The 27324-nt window shown below is 40.5% G+C and overlaps 1 protein-coding gene across 2 annotated transcripts in view; it reads left to right on the top strand.

The window, feature by feature from the left end:
• Nucleotides 1-15925: 15925 nt before the first annotated feature.
• Nucleotides 15926-27324, top strand: part of ACYP2 (acylphosphatase 2) — a 165732-nt gene continuing 154333 nt past the window's right edge. The window contains exons 1-2 of one of the 2 annotated variants that reach the window (XM_025868841.2): nucleotides 16091-16222; nucleotides 24556-24649. Coding sequence is in view for 1 of the 2 variants with exons in the window: in XM_025868840.2 (XP_025724625.1) it covers nucleotides 16081-16222 (142 nt within the window). In the remaining variant the exon portion in view is untranslated. Of the gene's footprint in view, nucleotides 16223-24555; nucleotides 24650-27324 lie in introns of both variants that reach the window. The other variant, XM_025868840.2, reaches the window with a different exon arrangement.

The raw sequence follows: 27324 nt of genomic DNA, 5'->3' as shown, positions 1-27324 counted from the left end.
AACAGTGTCAATATGTTATTTAGGATCACAGAGGTAAATAACAAAAGAGCTAAAAAAGTACCAAAAAAAATGGTTACCTCTGTAGACCTTTTATCTCTTGGGAGCACATCTCACTCTCTTGATTTTAAATAAATACATTTCCAATTCTGGATTTTTTAGTTTCTCTTCTTTTTATATCTTTCAGATGTGTCCTGCTGGGTAAACAGCTTACAACTTATTTGCTTAAAATCTGACATCATCTCTCTCCCTCCTACCATACTGAGAGATTTCTACAACTTTGCATCACTCCCAGGGGCATCATTTTGTTATTCCTTCCTCTTCTTTCTCTAGTCATTCAACAAGTATTTATTGAATGCCTACTCTATCTGAGCCATTGAACTAGATCCTGGATAAGTAAGTAATTGATAAGTAAGCCCTCACAGTCGAGATGATTCTTCTCCAGTGTTCCTTTGGTCTGCCTGCTTTGTTTTGTTTTAGTTTTTGCAGTCCCTTCCCTAAAAAAGATGACAACCATTGGTTCATCGCCCAGGGAAAACAGAATTATTCATTCTTAGGCTATGAATGTAAAATCTTGAGCGTCATCTTGAGGTCAGGCCAGAGAATATGGGCCAGTCAGCCAACATTGGTCAACACTGTTCGGAAACTCTGAAGTATGTGCTCCATTGCTGATGGTGGGTCAGGTACATTGTGCTGTAAACAACATTTATATATTTCATTTATCCATTCAATATTTCTTGATTATCTACTGTTTCTAGGAACTGTGAAAGTAATGTAATACACTAGGATCACAACAGAATATAATATAAGACCATTGCAATTTTTTTATATACTTCAGCCACATGTATTTTGTGTCTAAGGTAAATAATTGAACATAATGTGATGAGCGTCCTAATAAAGATATGGAAGAATTGCAATTTGACCACAGGGAGAGAAGCATCCAATCCTGCCTGTCAAGAAGAGTCATGGATGGAATGAAGTACATCTCAAAAGAAAAGTAGAGTCTGATAAGAGAAAGAGTGTGTGGAGGCATAAGGGCACGAAGGGGTTCTGTCATCTTTGGGCAACTGCAAGTGACAAGTAGGTGCAAGAGGGGGTGGAGGGGGAGTGAACGGAGAAGTAGGAGGGGCCATGTTGTGAAAAGCCTAAACATGAAAAGAATCTTAAGCAGTGAAATGGCATGCCTTTTAGAAAGATGTGGTGTGATGTGGGTGGGAGGGGTGTAGGGGAGACTGGAGAAAGGAAGAACAGTTGCCAGGTTTTTGTAATAGTCCAGGTGAGAAATGATGAACCCCTGAATAAAGATAGTGACCGTGGGGAAGGAGAATGAGAATGACTTTAAAAGCTGTGTAGGAGGTAGAACTTACAGAACTTGGTAGACATATAGGGAAGGAAGGTGGAGGTTATGAATCAGGTTTCTAGCACAGGAGCTGGATGGATGAAAAAGGAAGAACAAGTTTATGAGTGAGAAAAAAGTTGAATTTGTGGTCCTAGGGGACAATGGATTAGAGCTCCTTAGAGGCACCTGTAAGTATGTGAGAGAAGAATAGGGAAGGAAACCATATAGGATAGGGAAGAAACAATGGAGGGATAATGGGCGCTGATCGTCAGGAGAGGAAGAGATGTCAGCTTCCTGGAGGGCAGAGAAGAATACATTTGGCACCCAGCTGATCCAGGGCATCTCTTCTTTCTTGCCTGCCCAGTTCTGATGGTAAGTAGGCAATGTAGCCAACCTAACCTGAGTAGAGCTGGCTCCTTAGACTCAGACCCCTCAGAGGTGAAGGTCAAGGATTCTCCCACCCCCCCACCACTCCCCAGGTAAGCCATTTAGACCGGCAGAAGTGCTAGCTGAGGGAAGGGTAATCTGGAATTGTCAGTAGAGAAGGGAAATGGAGTATCTCAGATGTGGTTTTGAAAGCACCTGCAGGGGCAAGGGATGTAATCCGATTCACCAACATTTTCCTAAGTTTCTCCAAACAAAGGAACCAACCAGAAAGCCGAGGGAGCTAATTGCAAATAGAATGGATTTACTATAAGAAGTAAGTGAATCCAAGCGTGGTAAAGGTGGGCTGTGATGGACTCCATGGTGCTCTGCTCACCTCCCAACCCGCTTCGGAACCAAGATGCTCATTCTCCAGTTGCTGGAAGTATTGACTGCTGACAACTTCCCTGCAAGTTCTTTTCTGGAAAGATTCTTAGCTGTCTAATTTTACATCCCCCAGCTCACATGCAAAGACTGCTCAATGGTGGGGTGCAAAGTCCCAGCGCACTTGTTTCAATTCAGGACAACTCTGAAGGGCTCTTCCTGCCCCAGAGTTCCTGAGATGGGCAGGCGGGTGGAGGCTTCCATTGCAGCTGCACAATAGGTCACCTCCTCCTGCAGTTCACTCCAGCAGGGTTGTCACCAAAGCCTCCTGCACACAAGTCTCTGCTTCAGAGTCTGTTCCTGAGGAACCTAACCTGAGATGTGAGGGCAATGCAAATGAGCAAAATATTCCCTTTTCATAGGAGAAAGTCAGCAAATAATACCTGAAGGTGATAAGATCAATATATAAAGGTGTAAGCATAACCCCTAGAGTTAACACAGACAACCACCAGAAGAACTACAAATAGAGATGATGAAGACAGTTCTGTCCTTGTAAAGTCACTGGGGATGATCAGGTGGGAGGCTTACTTTTCCTCCTCAGATTTTCTGAACTACCTCATTTCATATCACGTGCGAATAGTACTTTGATTCAAATCTAGTTTTAACATAAAAAAAGACTCTTAGAAGCAACTAATTGTGGAAAAGTAGTGGAGTGAGGTCAAGAAGTAATGTTTGCATTCAGAGGTCTGGAATTCGGATGCTTTGTGTCTGGCTAATCTGGTTTAGGTCACTTATTCTTTCAGAGCCTTTGTTTTCTCATCTGGTAAGTGGGAATAATAATGATATTGAAATAAAAACTATGCAAGAGTATGGTGAGGTATAAATAAAATAATGAAAGTGAAAATTCTTAGTAGAGCCATAAAAGGCCATATTATATGGGAGAACAGAATACATGTTACTAGCCAGGTACTAGAGAACACAAAAGAGCAGTTAATTCTGGCAGTGGATAAAAGACCTCAGGAAGACTGATCTCTTGAAGTTGTCCTGAAGAATAAAAGAGAATTTTGATAGGCAGAGAAGGAGGAGTGAGGAGGAGGGGGATTTTATTTTATTTTATTTTATTTTATTTTAATTTAATTTTATTTTATTTTATTTTTAAAGATTTTATTTATTTATTTGACAGAGAGAGACACAGAGAGAGAGGGAACACAGGCAGGGGGAGTGGGAGAGGGAGAAGCAGGCTTTCTACAAAGCAGGGAGCCTGATTTGGGGCTCGATCCCAGGACCCTGGGATCATGACCTGAGCTGAAGGCGGACATTTAACTGACTGAGCCACCCAGCTGCCCCTTTATTTTATTTTTAAAATAATCTTCAATTCCTTTTATCAAGCTAAACCATGGACATAATTAAAAGGCAACAATTCAGAAGGATTTATAATCTCCTTCACCTCCTTCAAGTCTTTGTTCAAATGTCATGTTTTTCAAGGAACTCTTTCCTGAACATGTTATCTGTATCTGTAGACTTGGCCCCACTCTTGATCTCTCTTACCCTACTTTATTCTTTCCTCATAGCACGTATCCACTTCTAACATATTAAAGCTTATTTATTCTGTGGTGTTTTTTTTTTCCTTTTTAAATAATCTCTACATTCAACGTGGGCTTGAACTCATGACACTGAGATCAGGAGTTGCATGCTCTTCTGACTGAGCCAGTCAGGCGCCTCTTGTATGTAATTTAGTTGTTGTTGTTTCTTTCTTCTCAGTGGAATGTGAGCTTTAGTAGGACAGGAATTTTGATTTGTTCTTTTCCTCTCCCAAAAGTGCCTAAATAGTGCCTCATACATTGTAGGGACTCAATGAATATTTATTGAATAAATTAAAAACATAAAACAATATTTTTAAAAATATTTATTTATTTGAGAGACAGAACGAGTTGGGGAGAGGAGCAGGAGGACAGGGAGAGGACAAGCAGACTCCACGATGAGCATGGAGCTGGACGCGGGGCTTGATCTCACGACCCTGAGATCATGACCTGAGGTGAAATCAAGAGTCAGATGCTTAACTGACTGAGCCAGCCAGGCGCCCCTAAATATAAAACAATCTTGCTTGTTCTACTGCTCTCCAAACCCCATCACATTCCTCAGAGACACCTGCTTTAAAAATAAATAAAAAATAAACAAACAAATAAATAAATGTATATAAAAACAAAATAGTCTGTTCCTTTGGAAGATTTCAAACATACATACATAAAAGCAGAGAGAATGGTGCAGTGAACCCTACTTCTACAATTACCAACATTTGGCCAATCTTGTTTCTCCATCTTGCTGTATTTGGGGGGCATGGGAGATTGGCACTGGAGTATTTTAAAGCAAAGCTCAGGCATCATGTTATTTTATGTAGAAATGCTTCACGATGCCTCTAACTACAAAGGTATTTGAAAATCTAACCCCCGTGCCATTATTATATCTAACAAAATTAATGATTTCTTCTATAATCATCTTATATCCGAATCATAATCAAATTTTTCTAATTGTTTCAAACTCGTTCTAATAAGGATCCCAAGTAAAATCTCCACATTGAATTTATTTCATCTCCTAAATTTCATTTATTCTATAACTCATTTCTACCCCTGTACCATCGATTTGTTAGAGAAACTAGGTCAGTCATCTTGCGCAATGTCCCATATTCTGGATTTGACTGATTGCTTCCTTGTGGTGTCCTTTAACTTGCTCTCTGGAGGTAACTACTTTTAGAAGTTTCTGTTTTTAGTTCTTTTCGTGATTACCTTGATATCTCTAAATGAGTGTTTCTTGATTTAGACATCATGTGTGCAAATTTAGCTTGCTTGCCCTGCCTCTCTCCTCCGCTGCCTGGCTTCTCCCAACATAATTTTGTCATGAATCTTCGTTTCTTTCACCTCTTTGATTTCAGACAATATTCTTGAACCTCTAACTGCCATTCCATCAACCAGGAGAGCATCTCTCACTGAAGGTGTTTGTGCTTGGCTGGTCCCCTTCACCTGTACTTCTTCCCTTTTACTTCCCAAATTCTATTGGCAGTAAATCTAGTTTTAAATTTTCTGGCTGGATAACATTCTTTTCTGTAATCACAATTTTGTCTTCTGTGATTTGTCTATTAGTTTATTCTAAAATAGTAAAAATTAAGGGCCCATTTATATTATTGTGGCTTTTCAGGCTTAGGTCACTGCAGATCCAAAAAATACCCTTTGATTTCTTTTCTATGCGGTCAATGTTAGTACCCCTGTACCAAAGAATGTCCTCTAGTGTCACATTAAAATAGATTCTCCTTTTTTTACACTCCACCAATTGCACAAAATCGTGCCACATTTTAACTTGCTTTGTATTGGTACATGCCAGGAATGATGTTTGAAACTGGTTTGGATTGACCATTCCATCATCAGCCTATTCATAAGGGACTATTTTTTTGAACCACAATAGAAGAAAGTACCTAGTATTAAAAAAAAAATAGCCCCTTGTGAATGGGAAATTAGGCTGGAACAGTCAACTCAAACTACATAATGGAAGGTCAAGAATACCATGCCAGGAAGTTAAGACTTTGTAGGTCCTAGGAGGCTCTTGAGGGTTTTTAAGGAATGCGAGGTACTTGGGCTTAAGCTCTCTTGGAAGCAATTGTCCAAAGAAGGCGATCCAGCAGCAAGGGAATTTCCAAGCCCCACTGTTCACTTTAACAGCACTCCCCACATCAGGGAGCTTTATGGTGACAGGGCCTCACAGGGCATCCAAAGAACCTGCAAGTGGCTCCATGAGAGGGTCAGCATTTGAACCTCCGCAGCCCATCCTGGACTCTAGGTAGGAAGCCCTGATCAACATCAGCATTCTTTAAGACTGCCTAGGAATTTACGTAACCTTTAAAAACTGGTGGGTATTTGAGTAGATTCCAATTCCAATTTTTTACAGTAACAAACAACTTTGCAATGACAATTTTTTATTCCTATCTTTGCATCCCTGTCCAGTATTTTCCTTGGGAGAAATTTATAATTGCAGAACTACTGGGTAGTGCTTATGTAATTCTTTCTTTCTTTTAAAATTATACACTTAACTTCTTATAGCAGTTTTAGGACGACAGAAGAATTAAGCAGAAAATACAGAGAGCTTCCATATACCCCCTTGCCCCCACAGAGTTCCCCCTATTATTAACATCTTACATCAGTGTGATATATTTGTGGTTACAATAGATGAATGAATATTAATGCTTTATTACTAACTGAAGTCCCTATTGTACATCAGGTTTCACTTTTTGTATTGTGCAGATCTCAGGTTTTGACAAATGTGTGATGCCATGCATTCATCATTACGGTATCATACAGATGAGATACACTACTCTAAAGATCCCTTGCATTCTGCCTAATCATCTCTTTCTCCCTCCTCCAAATATGTGTAATTTTTAAGGCTTTTGAGGTTGATAGTCAAATTACAAAATGTTTGTATCCAAACACCAGCAGTGTGTGAGAGTTTCTATTTTGGCACATCATCAATAATACTTGGTATTATTATTATTATTTTTGATTTTAGGGAAATCAAGATCTCGGTTATATTAGGACAAATACAAATAAGATATCGGTGTGTTAGGTCTCTTGGTTACAATGACAGAGACTTAATACATGCTAGCTTAAGCAAAATATGGGATTTATTGCCTCTTTCATCTGGACGATGGTCTCAGGAACTCAGCTGATGTCAGAAGGTAGGTTCTAGGTTGGGTTCTGTTCTGGGTAATCTCTGGCAGTCCGTTAGATGTCATGCGGCTATTTCCCTGTCTCTAAAATAGGCCTGCTGTACTTAGTTCTCAGGGTTACTATAAGTGTTGAATGGGAGCTCGTACATAAAAGTGTCTTAGTAACTGTAAAATGCTACTGCAAATGTAATTTAGTGTACTATTCACTCACTCCACAGGAAACCATATATATTCAATCAGCAAAATATATTTTAAGTGCTGAATTATTGACATTTTATTATATTCATCACCCTTACCAACCTTTTTTTTCCCCATTATCAACCTTTTTAAGACAAGATTTTATAAATGGTAGTGAAAAGTAAATCATCCTAGATGAACAATTTCCATGTTGCAAAAAAGTTTTCTATGCCCAGGTAATCACCATCTTATTAGTATAACAAGATATCCCCGAGACACATGGTCTTTAAAGGAGGTTAATTTAAAGGATGCAGTAGATGAGTACACTGTAAGCCATGATGCCTCGTACATAATAGGAGTTCAATCAGCATTTACTGAATGGATTTTCTTGTAAGTTTTGCTTTTCCTATAACATCCATATCTAATAGAAATTCGTGGTCAAGATCCTTTCATATATAAGTGATATGTTGAGTAAACAGCCCTAACAATACTTAAACTGCTTATCATTTAGGGTTCAGCATGCACCTAAAAGTGTTTTAGAAGTGTGACTCTGAAACAGGCGAGAACTTAGCCGGTACTAACATTCCTGAAGGATTAGAATAGCAGTCAGGTGCACATGGCCTGCCTTGCCTTGGACAGATGGTAGGTGGCAGCAACAGACCAGAAATCATAGTTCATTGAACCAACCCAGGCTTTGGAAGGGTTTTTAATTTATTTCATTAATTTTCTTTCAAAATAGAAAGTACAGCTGCAAAGCAAGCAGACAAAAAATAAATGAGCATGACATAACTAACTTACAGGGTATAGGCTGCCTAAATCTTTATGCTATAATCTCTCAACAGCAAGTTATATTTCAAAACTCTAGGCTTAGCTTTATTACCATTCTCGGCTTGTTTTTTCTGAAAATGTTAATGATTCTTTATTGACAGGAGGGTGGGTGTCATATTTGAACTTTCATTCTGCTTAAACTTTTATCTATCCTATCGTGAAGATTTTGTCCCCAGGCATTGCATTGTTCATGGTTCAGTTACAGAAAAAATAATCCATTCTAGACAGTTTAAACAGAAATGGATTTAACACTGGGTATTAAATGGCTTATGGAGTTGCTGGGGGGCTAATGAAAGAGTCTCTGGGTCAGTGGTTCTCAACCTTAGCTTCACACCTCAAGCATCTGGGTTGATTTTAAGAATATAAATTCTGGAATCTACTGCAGACATGTTGAATCAAAACCTCTGGGGGGGGGGCATGTGTATGTGTATAATTAGTAAGCTCTCCTGGTGATTCTAATGTGCAGATAGGGTTGAGAGTCACTTTGAGGCTGAGGTTTCAGGATTGACCCTCACTGTAGCACTGGGCCACCAAGGGAGCTACTGATTCTTTTGCCATCAGGAAATGTCTGAATTGAGAGGCTGCTGGCTTTAAAACTATGTCTCCCCTGCCACCATCAGGAAGCTGCCATGGTCTGGAAACTGCCACATCCAGGAAATTGCGACTCCAGAACCTGCCACACTTGCTATGATATTAACTAGTAAGAATGGATGTCCTGAGCCCTGCCTCCTGGTGCCCAAAAAGTTGTAGTCACTGTGACCTCAGTTAACAAAACCACAGAAAAACTAAACTCCTCTCTGATTGTGCTTATCACAGAACAAGCAGCAGATGGCCTCTACCTCACTCATACCCTCCCTCCGCATCCAGCATGATACTACTGGTGTTGATCCTCTATCACATAAGGAATCCCAATTGCAGGAATGTCTATGGGATGCAGCTTTAAACTTTCCAGCTCTACAGAACAGGAAAGCAAGCTGGAAAGAGATTGGAATGGATGTGGTATACCAATCATCTACCAAGGGCACCATGAAATAGATTTTTTCAGGACAGGAGAACCCTTGATGTCACTAGCCCAAATCTGAGGGTAAATGTGATTTATACCTCTCAGGGAATAAGCGTGCATGCTTTTGTGTGTGTGTGTGTGTGTGTGTGTGTGTGTGTGTGTGTGTGTGTGTATAAACTAAGGAGGGATCAGAAGGAATGTCTTTCCCAGATAGGCTTCTTGCTTCCACAGGAAAAGCAAATCTGAGACTGGCTGAATTCTATGCTTGAGAAGTATTAGGAAGGGAAGTTGCCTGTACTGCCTACTTTCTTCTGAGTTGGTGTCTGTCCCCTTTCTTCCCTTTCCTGATCTTGGTGCTATAGCTCAGAGCCTGGGCATACTGTTCAAAACCTGCCTTTGCCATTTGTTGCCTCTAAAAAAAAAAGGAGCAGTATCTATGACTAGTTCTCTCCTTATCTAGTCTTAACTGTATCTTTTCCTTAGTTAAGACGTACAGATGCATATTTCCTGTTTTCTAAAGCACTCAGTGCTAAGTATACTGGCATTTTTCCATACTGTTTCTTCATATCTAGACATGTTCTTATGCATTTTATGTATTTTCTTCTGGAAGTGAACTATGTTTCTTTTCATTAATTGAGGCATTACTATCTATTTGTGCTTCTTCACACCAGTTAAGACCTGATCTAGTGCTTTGAAAGTCAACTGTTTAGTCCCATCTTAGCTTGACTTAGATTACAAAAAATTTAAATCATGTGCCCACTTAGTGAAATAGTTAAAAAAATTTTAAACTAATAATTTTGTTCATGTACTATGGTGAGATATTATTTTGAAATGTTATTATGAAAACATAGAACAGGATATTAAAATGGAATTTTGAAAAGTAAACTTTTAATTTTAGAACAGTTTTAGATTTATAAAATTATTATGAAGATAGTGCAGAGAGTTCTCCTATACCCTACACCTAATTTCTCCTGTTATTAATATCTTCCATTAGTATGGTACATTTGTCACAATTAAGGAGCCAATTATTGATACCTTACTGTTTCACTAAAGCCTACACTTTATTCAGATGTCCTCAGTTTCTTCCTAAACTCCTTTTTCTGTTCCAGAATCCCATCCAGAATACACATTACCTTTAACCAGCATGTCTCCTTAGGCTCCTCTTTGTTGTTTCTCAGGCTTTCATTGTTTTTCACGGCCTTAACAGTTTTTTGTTTCGTTTTGTTTTGTTTGTTTTTTAAAGATTTTTACTTATTTGAGAGAGAGAGAGCGCACAAGCAGGCAGGGGGGCAGAGGAAGAGGGAGAAACAAACTCACCACTGAGCAGGGAGCCCAATGTGGGGCTCGATCCCAGGACCCTGGAATCATGACCCGAGTGGAAGGCAGATGCCCAACCGATTGAGTCACCCAGGTGCCCCAGCCTTGACAGTTTTGAGGATTATTGATCACATATTTTGTAGAATGAAAATGGACTCTTTAAATTTTAAAGGGAAGCCTGGGTGGCTCAGTCAGTTAAGCGTCTGCTTTTGGCTTAAGTCATGATCCCAGGGTCCTGGGATTGAGCCCCACTTTAGTTTCCCTGCTCGGAGAGGAGTTTTCTTCTCCCTCTCCCTTTGTCCCTCCCCCATCTTGTGTATGCTCGATCTCTCTCTCAAATAGAAAAACAAAAATCTTTAAAATAAAAAATATATTTGAGAGAGAGAGAGCGCGCGCGCACATGGGAGGTGGGGTGGGGCAGAGGGAGACAGAAAAGCAGACTCCCCACTGAGTGCAGAGCCCAAGGCAGGCTCCATCTCAGGACCCTGAGATCACGACCTGAGCTGAAATCAAGAGTCAGATGCTCAACCCACTGAGCCACCCAGGTGCCCCTAAATTTTATCTTAAAACTTTACATAAAAATTTCAAACACATAACAAAATTAGAGAATAGTATAATGGATCCAATCCCCATGTACCTATGACTCACTTGGAATAACTATCACCAACTTACTAACTTTATTCTACCTATATCGTCCTGCCCCCAACTCAAGAGAATTTTAAAGCAAGTCCCAAATAACATTTCACAGCATCCTTCTATATTTCAGTATACACCTCTGATTGGTAAGGCCTTTAAAAAAAATACACCCACAATGCCATGATTTCATTAACAAAGATTAATGCTGTAATATTTAAGTCAACCTGTGTTCAGATTTCCCCAATGGTCTCAAAAATGTCTTGTTGAATTTATAATTTTAAATCAGGATCCAAACAGGGTTTATATATTGAATTCTGTTGATTTGAAAAGTGAGACTTTTTGGTCTCAGTTTTGAGACCTGAGACTGAAAACAATAGTTACACCTCATTTCAAGATGAGGTACTGCACCACCATGTCATGCAAAAGGGGTGTTTCAAACTGACTTTAAGATCCTCAGCCCATAAAATTAACAAGTCAGGAAATGAGAGATGTTGGTGAGGATGTGGAGAAAGGGGAACCGTCCTACACTGTTTGTGGGAATGCAAGCTGGTGCAGCCACTCTGGAAAATAGTATGGAGGTTCCTCAAAAAGTTGAAAATAGAGCTACCCTATGACCCAGCAATTGCACTACCGGGTATTTACCCCAAAGATACATATGTAGTGATCCGAAGGGGCATGTGCACCCCAATATTTATAGCAGCAATGTCCACAATAGCCAAACTATGGAAAGAGCCTAGATGTCCATCAACAGATGAATGGATAAAGAAGATGTGGTACACACACACACACACACACACACACACACACACACACACACACACACTGGAATATTATGCAGCCATCAAAAAAAGAAGTCTTGCCATTTGCAATGATGTGAATGGAACTAGAGAGTATTACACTAAGTGAAATAAGTCAATCAGAGAAAGACAAGTATCATATGATCTCACTGATATGAGGAATTTGAGAAACAAGAAGAGGATCATAGGGGAAGGGAGGGAAAATGAAACAAGATGAAAGAGGGAGACAAACCATAAGAGACTCTTAATCTCAGAAAATGAACTGAGGGTTGCTGGAATGGAGATGGGTGGGAGGGATGGGGTGGCTGGGTGATGGACATTGGGGAGGGTATGTGCTATGGTGAGCGCTGTGAATTGTGTAAGACTGATGAATCATAGACCTGTACCTCTGAAACAAATAATACATTATATGTTAATAAAAAAAAAAAGATCCTTAGCCCGACACCCACGTCAGGCTGGAGAGGATTTCTTCCAGCAAAGTGATTAGAGGGCTATGGCTTTCCCTCTCTGCCCCGCTCCCACTACAGGAGAGAGAAATCAGGTGCTTTCCCTTTACCATGTGCCTCCGAAGAGGCCCCTTAACCCCCCTCCCCGCCTTTTTTTGAGAGCTTGGCATTTACTCCTTGGAGCTAAGAAGGGACTGGTATTTGATCCATACCTGAAGAAAGTAAAGAGGAAAGACTGTGGCTGGAGATAATCTGTATGATGCCTGCCAAGACAGCAGAAAGAGGGGCTCAATTCAGAGCAAACTGCAACTTCTCTCAGTGGTAGGACAGAGATAGGAGCCCCACAATTAGATGTGATGGGAAGGAGAGATCTGGTCCCATGTTCGTTTTAGGAGGGATCCCACCCACGTGTCCTTCTTGCTGAGGGCCAATCTCTCAGCAGAAAGGGGTTGGAGGTGTAGCATTTGATATAGAAGTTGGGATAGGGGTGTGTATGCACAGCCGAAGTATAGGCCTTGTCCATCAGGAGAGCAAAAGTTGGGCACTTCTGGTGGGGGAAAGCTCTGAGCCTCCCCAGAAATGTTCCTTCAAAAGAACTAATGAGCTCTGAATATCTACCAATCCTGGAGAGCCCAAACTGGATTCCAAAAGTACGAGTTTCTTCCAATTCTCGTGCAGGCAGACAGAAACTGAGGTAGGAGGTATCAACCATGCCCTCTCCCCTCTTGAGCCTCAGCAGTACCAGGCTAGGAGAGGGAAGTGACTTTTTTTTCTTTTTTTTTAAGATTTTATTTACTTATTTGACAGAGGGAGAGAGCACAAGCAGGAGGAGAGGCAGGCAGAGAGAGAGGGAGAAGCAGACTCCCAGCTGAGCAGGGAGCCTGATGCGGGGCTTGATCCCAGGACCCTGGGCTCATGACCTGAACTGAAGGCAGACGCCCAACCGACTGAGCCACTCAGGTACCCCGAGGGAAGTGACTTTAATGATAAATGTACTTCTGAGTTTTGAATATCAAATTGGATTGTGATAAAGACAAATTGGTTCAAACCTGGGACAGAAATTTCCTTCTGAGAAGAAATATGCTTTCCTGATAAAATGCTTAAGCAATTTTCTGATAATTTGTAATGAGATTAAAGGCTCTTCTGGGAAACTAGCTGCTTTTTTCATCTAATAAACTGGCCTCTAATGATCTTGAATCCAGTTTAGTACTATTAACCATTTCTTTGTCTATTAAGTATTCCGTCCATGAACAAATCACGGAGTTGGTTTGTTTAGGCCTCTTCAATTGTGGAAGTTAACAATTTGTATTCTGTTGACTACTGCTCTTTTAACATAATTATTATAAAACTATTTCAGGGGTAGAAATATGTTGATGGATAAAGTAATTTTGGTTGTCCCTGAAATTAACTATACCTTAATGTCAAATTTCTGAGAAATCACTCTCAATCAATACTTCATGGTGATGAATTAGAGCTTTATAGGTGGAACCTCTTCAGTTCAAATGTCTTTTGGGTGCAGAGACTACATTGTCCCTACTTCACAGGTTCTGGGGCCTGGTCATTTTTTACACTCATATTATACAAGCAGGATTTTCCTTTTCGATATATTACCTTAAACATGATCCTATATCACACACAAATTGTCTTAAAGGGTTCAAGAAATGGAATGATTTCGCTAGGTTTTAATTTCAACCAGCAGTAACACAAAGCCTAATTATTTCAAGGCTACTGCTCAGGTTATAAAACGAAAACTTTTCTTCTAATTGAATCATGTATTGTATGTGAAGCACCTGCTTACGTCTGTTTGCATCAGAAGCCAAACAGTCATACACCCATACACTGTTGGTACTGGTATATTGAAATTGGTGCAGCCCTTTGAAAAACCACTTGAAAATACGTATCAAGAACAGTACACATTTATACAGTTTGGGTATTCTAACTTCTATCCTAAATAATTAAAAAATATGGGAAGGAAGCTATGTGCATGAATATTTTCTTCACAATATTTTTTACAGTAATGAAAAATTAGAAGCAACCTGGGTGTGTAACAACAGGGACTTAGTAGGTGAATTCATGGTTATACCCACGTAACAGAATATCATGAAATTAATAAAATATTTATTGGAAAGGCTATAATACAGAAAAAGAAAGAATAAAGGTTTAATTTATACTATGATTTTAACAACATAAAATATATGTGTAAGAGAATACACAAATGATAAAGGTTGTGTTAGGGTTATAGATGATTTTGTCCTACTTAAAAAAATTTCTCTATGCATAGATGTTTCTATTATTTAAAATTAGCTTGAATATTAGCCACATTTGCTTAAAAACTTTAAAGTCTTAGAATCACGTATTATTGGCAATCCATGCTCAAACAGTACATAAAAATGCCCGTTTACTAATGTTCTGTAGTTGGCAGACAGAAAATTTTTTAGCTAAGCAAATGTCAATTGTTGCTATAGCATTTCTAAAATTAGCTACATAATAATTGGCAGGGTTACTCTTGGGTAAATGTGGAGAAAAGTCAAAGACTAAGAAAAAGGAACTGTCAACCTTATCAGTGATAGGACTAATGATAGTGATAGGATCTCAACCCAATTTGAGTTTTACTTCTTGGAAGGCACCGTACTAGCAGGGAAGATGCTAAATAATTAGGATGAAATCTGGTAAGTACTTGCACAGACAACTAAACAGGAGAGAGGAAGATTTGGGAGTAGGAAGAAGTATTCTAGACAAAGTAGATCCAAGAGCAAAGTTTTTTTTTTTTTTTTTTTTAAAGGTCAGGGTATGTTCAGAGAGCTGAATAATCCAAAGTGCCTTGACTATGGGTTACTTATATACTATAGAATAGTCTATGGATGGGAATAAGCAGGTCATAAGAGGTTAGCTTTTAGGCTGAGGCCCTCAGAATACAATGGAGAGACTCTGAGGAGATGTCATTGAAAAGAATGATATAGGATCTATGTTGATTCTAGAATCTGCATGGAATAAACTGGAAGGGAGATGAGAGGAAGACATAAATTGTGATCTCTGCAATAAACCAGGATCTTCATTACATAAAATTATCTGGAAATTAGCACTTCCAGAACATATTTTACTTTAAAACGTTTCAACCAAATTCTAAACAAGTTTAGATGATTTTTGGTGTTCCCTAATAAAATTGGCACATAATATTGAATCAGGTTGCAGAGGATTATTTTAACTCTGTGGCCAGATGCAGAGAAATATGTAAAGGTATTGAAGCCAACAAATATGTTGAGAAATGCAAATTCTCACCAGTAAAAAGATTTGGAATTCTAGAAGGCAGCAGATTATCAATAGCTGTATCCAGATTCTTTGGAGTGGTGGGTTGCTTTAAATTAAGACTTCGTAACAGCTCACCATGAAGTGAAATTCTCTTAAGTACAAAGTGCCTTAACCTTGTAGGCAACTGGGATGTTGAACAATAATCAAGGCCATAAAAAGGCTATGTGAGTGAATAGCAGAAAAGACGATTACTTTCCTCCCCGTTTCCACGGCACAGAACAGGTTAGATTTTTAAAGTTTCGTCCTAGAAAATATCACAATCCACGTAGAATGTGGATTCAGGCCGCAAACCTTTCTGACGCAATAGAAGAGGTGAAGAGGATGCTGACAATAAGAATTGGCTCAAAATAGCCAAATAGACTTGGCAGTCGCCTAAACATTTCACAAAAATTAACTCACTAACCAAGTACCCTCAAGCACCAAGCTAGCAGATCTTTCAGTTCAAAAGCAATCACGTTTGGTTACCAAACTATCGACATCTGGGCACGGAATCCAGCTTGTATTTAACAACACTGAGAAACGAGCCCCGAGGTTAACTGAATCGCAGGCAGCGCAGAACCGGCGCATCCCTCCCGGGGAAGCCAGTCTGGCTCCGTAAGGGAGGGGAGGGCAAGGAGGGAGGCCTCGGCGCCAGGGGCCGAGCGCTCTCTCCGTCTAGTGTCCTTAGCTGCCCGTTCCCAGCACCGCCGTTCATTTGCCGCCTTCCGACGCGTGACCCCGGCGCACTCGGCGTCCCGGGCCGGTGACAGGCGCGGGGTACGCCGACAGGTCCCATGTGCCCCCTCCCTCTCCTGGCCGCCGCAGTCGCCGCGTCCCGAACCCCGCTCCGGCTCCTCCGCAGAGAACTTGCCGCCGCCATGTCTGCCGCCGGGCGACTCAAATCCGTGGACTACGAAGTGTTCGGGAGAGTGCAGGGTAGGGGACCGGCCCCCTACAGTGGGAGATCAAAGAGGCGTTAGGGGAGGAAGGGGAGAAAGCTACCAGAAGTGCCACCCATCTTAACGACCCCCACACCCCCGCCACACTCGGGGAGGCAGGGACTTCCGCTCTGCCATGACACAGCAGCCGCGGGTGGGAAAGGAAGCGAAGCGCGCCTGCGCCGGAGAGCTGGGGTGGGCGGGGGAGGGAGAGCCGAGAACGCGGGGGCAGCGGGGGCGAGGGGAGGGAGAAAGGCATTCCGAGCCCGCGGAGTGAGGGGGTGCGGGGTCGGGGGACGGCCGGTAGACAGGGAAAGAACAAGGCTGGGTGGGAAAGGCAGAGAGGGCCTTTGAACTAGTGGCCCCCGTTTCATGCCACTTAAATTACCGGGCTGACTTGAGTTTCAGAAAGGACACCTGGATGATGTTTGATGGTTCAGTCTGCCAGAGATTACACTCCCCCCGCTCCCCCCGGCCTTGCAGCTTTTAAAAGAGTTAAGTTATCTAATTTTTGTTTCATCCTGAATTCAAATAGTTGCAAAGGATGTAATGTCTGGCTTATTTTTGCCATTGTTACTTCTCAATTAAAATGTTAAATCACTCTGAAATTTATCCAATGGAATATAAATATGGTAGTGATTTACTATTTACCGTTATTCGTTTAAATTAAAGCTTTTTAACGTTGGGAAATTTTACATCATACCTTTCCTCTGAGTTCCATTCTAGTTTCCCCACAGCGTTTTATCCCATTGTTATGTTTGAGAGTTTATTGATCACACTATCAACCTTTTTTTTGCAATATATATGTATAGTATGTGTGTGTATGTATACACATATACATTTAGATATATTTTCTTAATTTGACCATAAAGCTCTATTAATTTTTTTTCTTCTGGCTTGAGTTGCTTTTGTGATTATTATTGGAACACAATCATGAAGATAATAAAAATACATTTAAAGACATAAACATTCAATTTAAAAGGAAAATTTGTATTGGAAATTTATTTCTTGAGAAAGCTGGGGGTATTTATGGAACCTTGATTAAAGGAAGTGTACTTTATTTTGGTACGCTAGAGGTTTTTACACTTTGAAGTAATGTACAGGGTCAGATTAAAGATGGGCAAGAGTATGCTTTTTGTAAATAGATGGGCCTTCCTTTCAAAGATGGTTGTGAAAAGGGAGATAGGAAAGGAGAACCACCTCAGAGCACAGGTACTTTCTCAGATAGGCCCGTGTCAGGAAAGAATACATGTGAATGTTGAAGATCTGGAAATTGATTTTCTTAAAATTATCGATGGCCTTGTACCCTATAGAAGGTCTTTGGGTACATCCAACTGTCTGGTATTGTGGATTGAAAACTACCACAATAAGTCATTGGAAGCACAGGACATAAAATAGGAAAATGGTGGCAGAGACTATCTGACAAAATATTTGGTCATTTGGACAGAAATGGCAGTAGTTGAGTGTGTGTATGTGTCTGTGCACGTGACATTTATGGGGTATGTTCCATGTGCTGAGCATCTTACTATTGTTTACTTGATCCTCATCACAATTTTGTGAGATATGTCTTATTCCTGTTTTCACAATGAGAAAACAAATACGGAGAAGTTCACTAACTTGGACCAGTCCTTAGTTGACAAATGGGATTTGGTCCTGCATCTCTCAAATTCTAAAACCTGTGCTTTTTCATTATGTGGTGTTTTTCTGTTAATACATAATGTGTTTCTCTCGATTTTAACAATATAACTGTACTTTTGTGCATAGGGTGGTTATATGGTATGTGAAGATCAGTTTTGGGGCAGCATTACAAATATAAAAAGAAATGTACTACACAAATAGTGGGATTTTAAAAATCCGCTTTAGGGGCGCCTGGGTGGCTCAGTTGTTAAGCGTCTGCCTTCGGCTCAGGTCATAATCTTGGGGTCCTGGGATTGAGCCCCGCATTGGGCTCCCCGCTTAGCTGGGAGTCTGCTTCTCCCTCTCCCACTCTCCCTGCTTGTGTTCCCTCTCTCGCTGTCTCTCTCTCTGTCAAATAAATAAATAAAATCTTTAAAAAAAATAAAATAAAAAATCAGCTTTAGGGCTAACTTCCATCATTTGCAGTATATTAAATGGAAGAGTACGTGCAAACTATTTATTTATCAAGGCATAGTATGTAAGACAAATTCACAATCACATGTTTGCTCACATATACACTGACATTTGCTGAGAACTTAGGATGTGCCAAGCTCCGTACCCAAGGTTTACCTGTGTTGTCTCATTGAATCCTCAATGCTGTGACCTCAACATTTCCCTCATTTAACAGGTACAGAAATTGAGGCATAGAGAAGTAGCTTTCCCAGTAACAGTGAGTTAAGTGGTGGTGCTGGGATTTGAACCTTGACAGTCCGATACCAGAGCCCATGCTCTTAATCATTATAATCTCTTGATTCTCTTCTCAATACTTTTCCACCTTTATTTTGCCTTCTTCCTAACTTATGCACCAAACACATACATAAACTGATGTAGGACATTTGGACTCAGCTATTTGGACCATTCTGGATGACCCAGAGGACATTTTTATGGTACTTTTGGTTCCAAGGAAGTTTGACCTGGTCCATAAGCAGTCAGACCTCTGCCTCTCCATTGCTTGTTGACACTGCCACTATTTCTGTATATTTGTCTGTATCTCTGTCTCATAAAGCTCACTATTTTCTCATGGATTACTTAAGAAATAATACAAACCATTAGCCTTTTGTCTGAGTCATAATGATTATGTAGAAGTAATCGACAATAATCAAAAATAATATAAATGGATAATAATTAGAGGGAACATTGTAAACTTAACTTCTAAAAGTATGGAATAATAAAATCTTAGTGAAAGCTGGCTTGCTAGAAATAATGGCTGTGAAAATAAATTTACAATGGAAGGAGGTGTAATTGGGAACATTTAATATGGACAAAACAGATTGATAAAAAAAAATTGTCAGTAAAATATTTAAATGGGAAATATTCCCAATGAAGATGGTTTCAATGATAGCAAAATGAACATGGAAGATATGGAAAATGATTTAATTGTCCTGTCCTGTTGGAAAATTGGTCAATGAATTAAACCGGCTTGATGGAGTTTATGATAGAAAATATTTTCCAACCCAAAAAGGTTTGTTATATTTGTGTTTAGAATGTTTGAAGACATCCTTGATGATAAAAGGCAGTCAAAACATTCTAGGGGTCAAGTATTACCTGCCTTGTTCTCAAATACACACGGCCTAATTTACAAACAGATTATATTCCAAGAATTAGTTTTTAACTTGGTTGTTTGAAATTCAGGAAAATACACTTATAGAAACAATATTACCAATATTGGATTCACTTCTGAGGAGCATCTGCAAAGTTGACATATAGAACCTTTGGTTGCCGTCGCCTTTCCATTGCTGCTTCTCTTCCTCTGCCTTTTTAAAAAATAAATGTGTTTTAGAATAGTTTCAAATTTATAGGAAAGTTGGAAGATACTGTAGGGAGTTCCTGTATGCCCCACATTCAGTTTCTTTAATTAAAATCTTACATTAGTATGGTACATTTGTCCCAAATGGTGAGCCAATATTGATACATTATGATTAACTAAAGTCTATACTTTATTCAGATTTTTTTAGTTTTTAACCTAAAGTCCTCTTTCTGTTCCAGGATTCATCTAGGATATCACTTTACATTTGGTCGTCTTGTCTGCTTAGGCTTCTTTAAGCTGTGACAGTTTTGTCGACTTGCCTTGTTCTCAGTGATTTCGGCAGTCTTGAGGAATACTTTGAGGTTAGGTGCTTTGTAGAAAGCTCCCAGTTGGGATTTGTCTGGTATTTTTGTCATAGTAAGACTGGGGTTTGGGGTTATTGTGAGGGAGACCAGGCAAAGTGCCATTCTCATTACACAGTATCAAGGGTACGTGCTATCACTGTGACTGTCGCTGTTGATGTTAACCTTGATCACCTGGCTGAGATAGTGTTCACCAGGTTTCTCCACTGTTAAGTTACTCTCCCCCCACCCTTTCCATTCTTTATGTTTTAATCTCCCTGTTCTCAAGAAGCTGCACGTATTCCCCCACCAATTTCTGTTGCACTGGGGACATTGGGATAAGGGATAGGGGAGCAGAGGACTGAGCTTCTGTATTTTTGGAGTATTCGTAACCATGGCATGGCTTAAAATGTTCCTCTGAATCTTTAATTACGGTTACACCTGGAATAATATCTGAAAATTGGAAAGGGAAATTGATTAAGCTGTGTATAGATGCTTTGATGATTTACCAGCTCTTGGCTGAATACTAATGACAGTCATAGAAATGGATTGTGGCCCTCTGTTGGTTTACCTGTGCTTTAGAAATTTGGCAGTTGATTTTTGAAAATATTAACTCAGATTCAGAATAGGAGTAACTTATTGGACTACAAACATAAATATTTTTTTTTAAAGATTGCTTTAAAAAATCGGGATGAGGGACGCCTGGGTGGTGCAGCCAGTTAAGCGTCTGCCTTCGGCTCAGGTCATGATCCCAGGGTGCTGGGTTCGAGCCCTGCATTGGGCTCCTTGCTCAGTGGGAGTCTGCTTCTCCCTCTGCCTGTCGCTCCCCCTGCTTGTGCTCTCTCTCTGATTAAAAAAAAAAAAATGGGGATGAGTTATTAAATAGCTTTGTCAGACACCACATGATTTGGGTGTACACATTTTTCCTTATGTAGACTGGAAAAGCTGTGTTTGAGAGGTTGAAAATTTTAGTACCTAAAGTCAAGAAACATAAATATCATTAAGTCTAATTCCCTTGCTTATCTTTGTTTCTACAGCATTTCATTTATAGTCCTGTTCTACTTCTTGTTTTTACTTCTTGTTAATCCATTCTGCTTTCGAATACAATTATTTGTGTACACATATCTGTGCCTCAACTAGACAAAAAGGATAGTATTTTCAAGGTCAAGCTGATGGCTTGTTTTTATAGCCCCTACAGCTGTGCTTCTGGTGGGAACTTCAGAAGTGTCTTCAATTAAATTGAAGTGCAAGGGGATAGTTGGCTTGGAGAAGAAACAGTAGTATGACAGCGGTTTCAACAATCTGAAAGATGCCATGGTGTGTGGCTCCAGGGGACAGACCCTGGATGGAAGGTGAAAGGTTAAAGGAAGGCCTTTCTAAAAAAGATGATTAACATCATTAAGAGCTGCTGTGTAAAGTAGTGACTGGATGACTTCCTGCATCCAAAATTGACACCATGCAGTCAGATCCCAGGATTAAGGGGCACATTACAATATAAAAATTTGATTTTACATGAAAGGATGCGGATGTTTAAAATTCATCATGGTTTCTTTAAATATCAGTGCTTCTTTGTGAATTTAAAGTAAGATTTGCTTTGCAAATATTCACCTCAGAGGCTCTCACTGACACATCTTTGCACATTTGCAGCCGATTGAGTCTCGACTCAGCAGTATATTGTGTTTGGAGTCTTTCATAACTGAAGGGGCTGATGTCTCTGTCCCAGTTTCCAGAGCGGTGTGTCTGTAAAAAACCTGCATGTGTCGTATCAGCTTCCCTTCTCTTTAACAAGTGAGGTGGAAGCAGGGCCAGAGAGGCCATGGAAGCCCATAGAAGCATCTCTTCCAACACAGGCCCAGTCCCAGGAGTGCTCCATTCCAGCCAGGGCTGATGATAAACTGCAGAGAACCTATCTCCATGTTTGCTTTTGCTTTCTATACGGATCTCCCTCTGTTGTACCAAGGGCTTCAAACCAGGGATCAGGGCTCTCAGAAAGATTCTGAGAAAATTGCAAGTGGGTTATGGAGCTTTGGATGGTTAATTCTTGCATGGTTCACTGCTTCACAAAGTGAATGGGCTGACACCTCTCAATGCACATTCCTGTGGGGTTGTGGTTAAGGGGCCTAAGGGGCCCTCTTCATTATGTGAGTTCTTGACAAGGAAGACAAAGAGTGAAGCAGAAGTTTGGGAACGTGGTGTGAATCTTCAGGTAAGTGGACTTCACGACAATCTCAGTGCAGAATGAAACACACTCATCCTCGCACAGGCAGGGCTCCCCTAACAGGCAGAACCAGGAGATACATACAATCTCCGATCCCCAAGGGAAACTCACTCCCAGGAGGAGGTAGAAGAGGAAGCACTGGGCTATGCTTGTTTCTCCTTCTGAACTTACCAGTTAGATAAGCCCCTGCATGTTCCTGAGGAGGAGTAGGGACAGGGTAGAGTGTCCAAGAGTGTCACACTAATGGATATTCCTCCTCAAAGAAGGAACTACCATGGAGGCGCAGAAGCTTTCTCCTCTAGAAATAGGTTGCAAAGTCCAGAGAGAGCTCCACCATTTAGTTCTGGCCGCGGTACTTCAAGATGTTCTGTTCCCCACAGTGTTTGTGTGTGGGGTGAAAGGAAAATCAGGGAGGTTGTCTGGTGACCACAAAGGGAGAATGACTGCCTTTGTTTGACAGAAAGAGGCAGGAAGGACTACACCATGGTCCTGTTTTCTGCTCTCCTTTTTCTGTTTTTGGGTGACATTTTAAAAAATTGAGATATAATTCACATAATATTAAACTCACCCTTTTAAAGTGTTCAAAGCATACTAAATATACAGTGATTTTTTCCAGTAGTCACAATGTTTTTGCACCCATCACCACTAATTCCAGAACATTTCCATCACCCCAAAAAGAATCCCTCCCTCACATTTCCCTTTAGCAGTCATTCCCCATTCCCCTCAGGAGGGTCAGGGCTGAGGCCATTGCGATGTCCTTGGCCTTTTCCTCATGGTTTCAATAAGGCTGCTATAGCTCCATCATGATAGTCACCCTACAGTCAGGAAGAGGGCGGCTATGAGGGCGAAACCTCCAGCCACGTCAGTCCTGTCAATGCGCTTTCCTGAAGCCTTCCACCAGGGACGTGGCTCACATCTCATGGGCCACTCCTCTTACAAGGAAGACGGGAACTATAGAAAGGCATGTTGCTGCCCCGAGTAAAATCAGAATCTTTTAGAAAGTTAGAAGGGCAGTATGGATTCTGTGTAGGCAGTTAGCAGTGTCTGCCACAGATATTCATAAATTAAGTAAATTTAACAGTAATGATTACATTCTGTATTCTTTCCCAGCTAGTGACACAGAAGGACTTATTCCAGGAAATCTTTGATCTCCATGGTCTCAACCTCAAAACGTTAGATTGATAACCAAGACAAATTAAATTTCTGTTAAGTCCATACTGAATCTTTCATACAGGATTTATTTCAGTCTTATGTTTCGTTGTCCATCTGTCACTGCCTAGAGTAATGGGCAACATTTCCATTTTCTACCTGGTTTGTCAAGCGGTATAAACTTAGCCCAAAATTATGTCTCTTAAATGGCAGTCCTTTAACTCTACTGTTTTAAGATTTCTTCAATAAATGAGTGTGCCCTTATTGCTTATAGTTATAAATACAGCCACCACATTCTGCTTCAGTCTCTCATCTCAAATCCTGTAAGTTCTCTAAGAGGACCGATTTAACCTTTACTTTTTCCCGTTCTTGTGGTTGTTATGTTTTTATTTATAAACAACATGCTGATATTAATAGTTCTTTTTTTGCCAACTTAGGCATTATCTAGTGGCTTGTTGCTACCCTTTATTTTATATACTAAATATGTATGTATATATGTAATGTTAACTTTAAAAGTAAAACTGCCAGTTATTTTACCAGCAAAAAAAGATTTATTTGGGAATAAAAGAGGATTGCGAATCAGGACAAACAAGTTGGGGCACAACCTTAGGTGAGTCTAGGCAACAAAGGAGAGGTGTGCTTTTTTAAGGAGAAAAGGTGTACTTCGGGAAGTACGAACTAAAAGTCCAGTGGGGTAAACTGGGAATCCCAAGTGTGGTGGCTTCTCTTTGGCTGAGCTGTTGCCCAGATGAGGGGACAGGGGATGAGGAAAGTGTTTCTTCCTTAGGCTTCAGTAGCAGAGTACTATCTATGTGCAAGGTCAAGCCTGGGTAAGGTCAAGTCCCTCACTTCCTGTTGGGTCTACAATGGAGTATGAGCTGCAGGGTGTGAGAGCTCCCCCTGCTGAAACCTCCCAACTCCATTTGAGTGAGATTTCCCATTACTAATTTTCATAACACTATGTATTATCTTTTAGGTAAAGTTCTGCTAGAATCAACACAGAATTCTTGAGATTCTTTCCAGCTCTGGAATGCAGTAAATTTATTATCATTTTGAATTAGACTTAAAGTCTAATCAATCTGCCTGTATGTATATTTGCAATATTAATAAGGAATTATTACGGGAGAGTTAAGTATTTCACTTAAATACTTATCAGCTGGTTTATCTTTCATTCATTTATTCAACTGCTATGTGCCAAGCTCTGATCTAGGTGCCGGGAACACAGTGGTGACCAAGACAGAAAAAAGTTGTGCCCTAATAGAACTTTCAGTGAGACAGGAAATTTTTAAAAAGGTAAACAAATAAATGTCTTGTAATGTCATATGGTAATCAGTACTATGCATATGCAGGAAACATATGGGGTGCATTGCTGTTTTAGATGAATTGGTCAGGGGACATATTGTTACAGGATTTCTTTTCCTTTAGTGCCTGTGGTTCTTGGTCACACTGCTTTGAAGAATGAAGAGGCAGACCAGAGGAAGAGTGGTGGGCAGCAAAGCGAAGTTTTTTGAGTGATAGTAAAGCAAAGTTTATTGAGCGATAGTGCAAAACTCCTGAAGAGGGAGGGGACCTGAGAGGGTTGCCACCAGAGTTTCTAAGTCTAGGGGATTTTATGGGTTTGAGGGCAGGCTGTTTTAATCTTGTTAACCCTCCATGTGCCCATCACCCAGTCAGGTTTTTGTCATCTACCTATCATCTGGGAAAGGGTGGATGGCTCCATCCAGGGTGGTGTAAAATCCTTTTAAGGGTGGTTTCCTCTTAGGGCGGGGGTGGGGTGGGGGACCCTTGTCCCTGCCTGCCTTTCTTCCAACCATCCTTCATTAATACTTCTAAGGAGATGACATTCATGCAGAGACATGAAGGAGACAGAGTTAGTCATGAGAAGGTCAGGGGAAGAGCATTTTAGGCAGAGGGAATAGTACATACAAAGGCTGTGAGGCAGGAATATGCTTGGCATATTGAGGAGCACGAAAGAAGCAAATTTGTCTGAAATGGAGAGAGCAAAGAGGGAGTCCTAAAATATGAGGTAGATTCATGGGGGAGGGAGTCTGGAGGCTGTGGTAAGTAGGACACCTCTTATTTTGAGTGTAATGATAAGCCAGTAGAGGGTTTTAAGCTGGGGAAGAAAGTGATACGACATTACTTAAGAGAAAATCACCTTGGGTGTTTTATTAGAGAATAGACTGTAGGAGGGCGGAACTAGAAGCAGGGAGACTAGTTAAGGAGGCTGTTGAGAGATGATGATAATTTGGACTAGGGCATAAAAACAATATTACCCATTTTTCTAAAAACATTGAAACAGAATCAGCTTTTTTTTTTTTTTTTTTGTAAGTCTTAAATGAAGTTTGGGGCTCGAATAATTTGTAGAGTGCAGTGACATGGTTTTGAATATTTAACTAAGTGACAATCTAAGTGAAGGGCTGCCTGGGCTGCTCCACCACCAGGTCCAAGGAGGGCGCAGGGGAGGGGATTTTTGCCTTTTCATTGTCTGAAGCTCCATTCCTGTAGTGCTGTGGGCTTGTAAAATAGGTGAAGGAACATTGATCTGCAAGCACATGATTTAGTTACCAACATGAACTTGAACAGCGTCATCCAGAAAGGCATCAGATCTGCAATACCCTACGAGACTTTTTCCTTTACGATGCAGTTCTTGATTGGAAAAGTCCTGGGACACCTGGGTGGCTCAGTTGGTTAAGCGTCTTGCCTTCGACTCAGGTCATGATCTCAGGGTCCTGGAATCAAGTTCCGCATCAGGCTCCCTATCCCTCTGCCCCTAATCCCGGTTAATGCTCTCTTTTTCTCAAGTAAATAAATAAATAAAATCTTAAAAAAAAATCCTTTTCAAACCTTTGCCAAGCCTTCCATTAAGGTAGCACCACCCACTGGTTCTACACTTTCGTGGGCGTGTGAATCACCCGGGGAGGATGCTAAAACCTGATTCCTGGACTCCACCTGCAGAGTTTTTGTTTCTGGAGGTCTGGGGAAGGGGCCTGAGAATATGATTATCTGAAAAACTCCGGTTCTGCTGGTGCTGTTGGGCATTGGGCTGTTCTTTGAATAGGAAAGTGCCGGACCAGATGTTTCCAATTTCTGTTTACTTCCGTTGCCTGGCTTTCTTTTCCTAATACTGACATCACAGGGGAGCTGCTGGCTGTGGAGGACCTCGGGGGAATGGGCACAACACAGCCCTGCCCTAAACCTTTAATGCTTCTTGGGCAGCATCTTTTTGGGATCCCCTCAGGCTTAGGATAAAACGACTCCAACTTTTCACAGTTCTGCCTGTATTCTGTTCCGTCCTTCTCTTCTACATGGTCTGCTTTAGCTGAAGTTTCTCTGTGAATTTTCTGCCAATTCCTTGTGTATCTACAAGCAGTAGCTTGTCTTTCCTTCCATCTATATAACAAATTGCCTTTCTGATTCCCCTTCTGATCAATACTTGCCACTCCTCATTTCTCCCCATTTTATATGTATCTTTTAAAATATTTTTATAGCCCTGTAAAAATTCCATTTGTGATATATCCTGTCTTTATTGCATTACTACTCTTTTTCTTCATATTCATTTGATACCACAATACGCTCTCATCAGGAAAGAAATGATACCCCCTGTTATTATAAATCTGCTTACAAAATACATAACATTATCTAAACCATTGATCTCTTCTGTATCTTTTTAAGTAGGCTCAATTACTGTATATATAGGCATTATCTTTTGACCTCTTTGGATATTGGTTTGATCACTTATGATTTCCCAATGTATTTAAAACATTTTTTCAGTTGAGGTATAATTTAAATTCAGTAACATTCACCTTTTTTGGTGCATAGTTTAATGAGTTTTGAAAAATGCATACAATCACTTAATGACCACCACAGGTGAGATGCAGGGTAGTGCTTTCACCCTAGAAATTTCCCTCTTGCCCCTTTGCAGGTCTCCTTCCCCCAGCCCTTGGCAAACCTGATCAATTTCCTGT

This window comes from Callorhinus ursinus, unplaced genomic scaffold, assembly GCF_003265705.2.
Source record: "Callorhinus ursinus isolate GAN/ISIS: 27379988/994484 unplaced genomic scaffold, GSC_fseal_2.0 scaffold10, whole genome shotgun sequence".
Lineage (NCBI taxonomy): Eukaryota > Metazoa > Chordata > Mammalia > Carnivora > Otariidae > Callorhinus > Callorhinus ursinus.
This window is presented reverse-complemented; position numbering and strand designations above follow the sequence as displayed.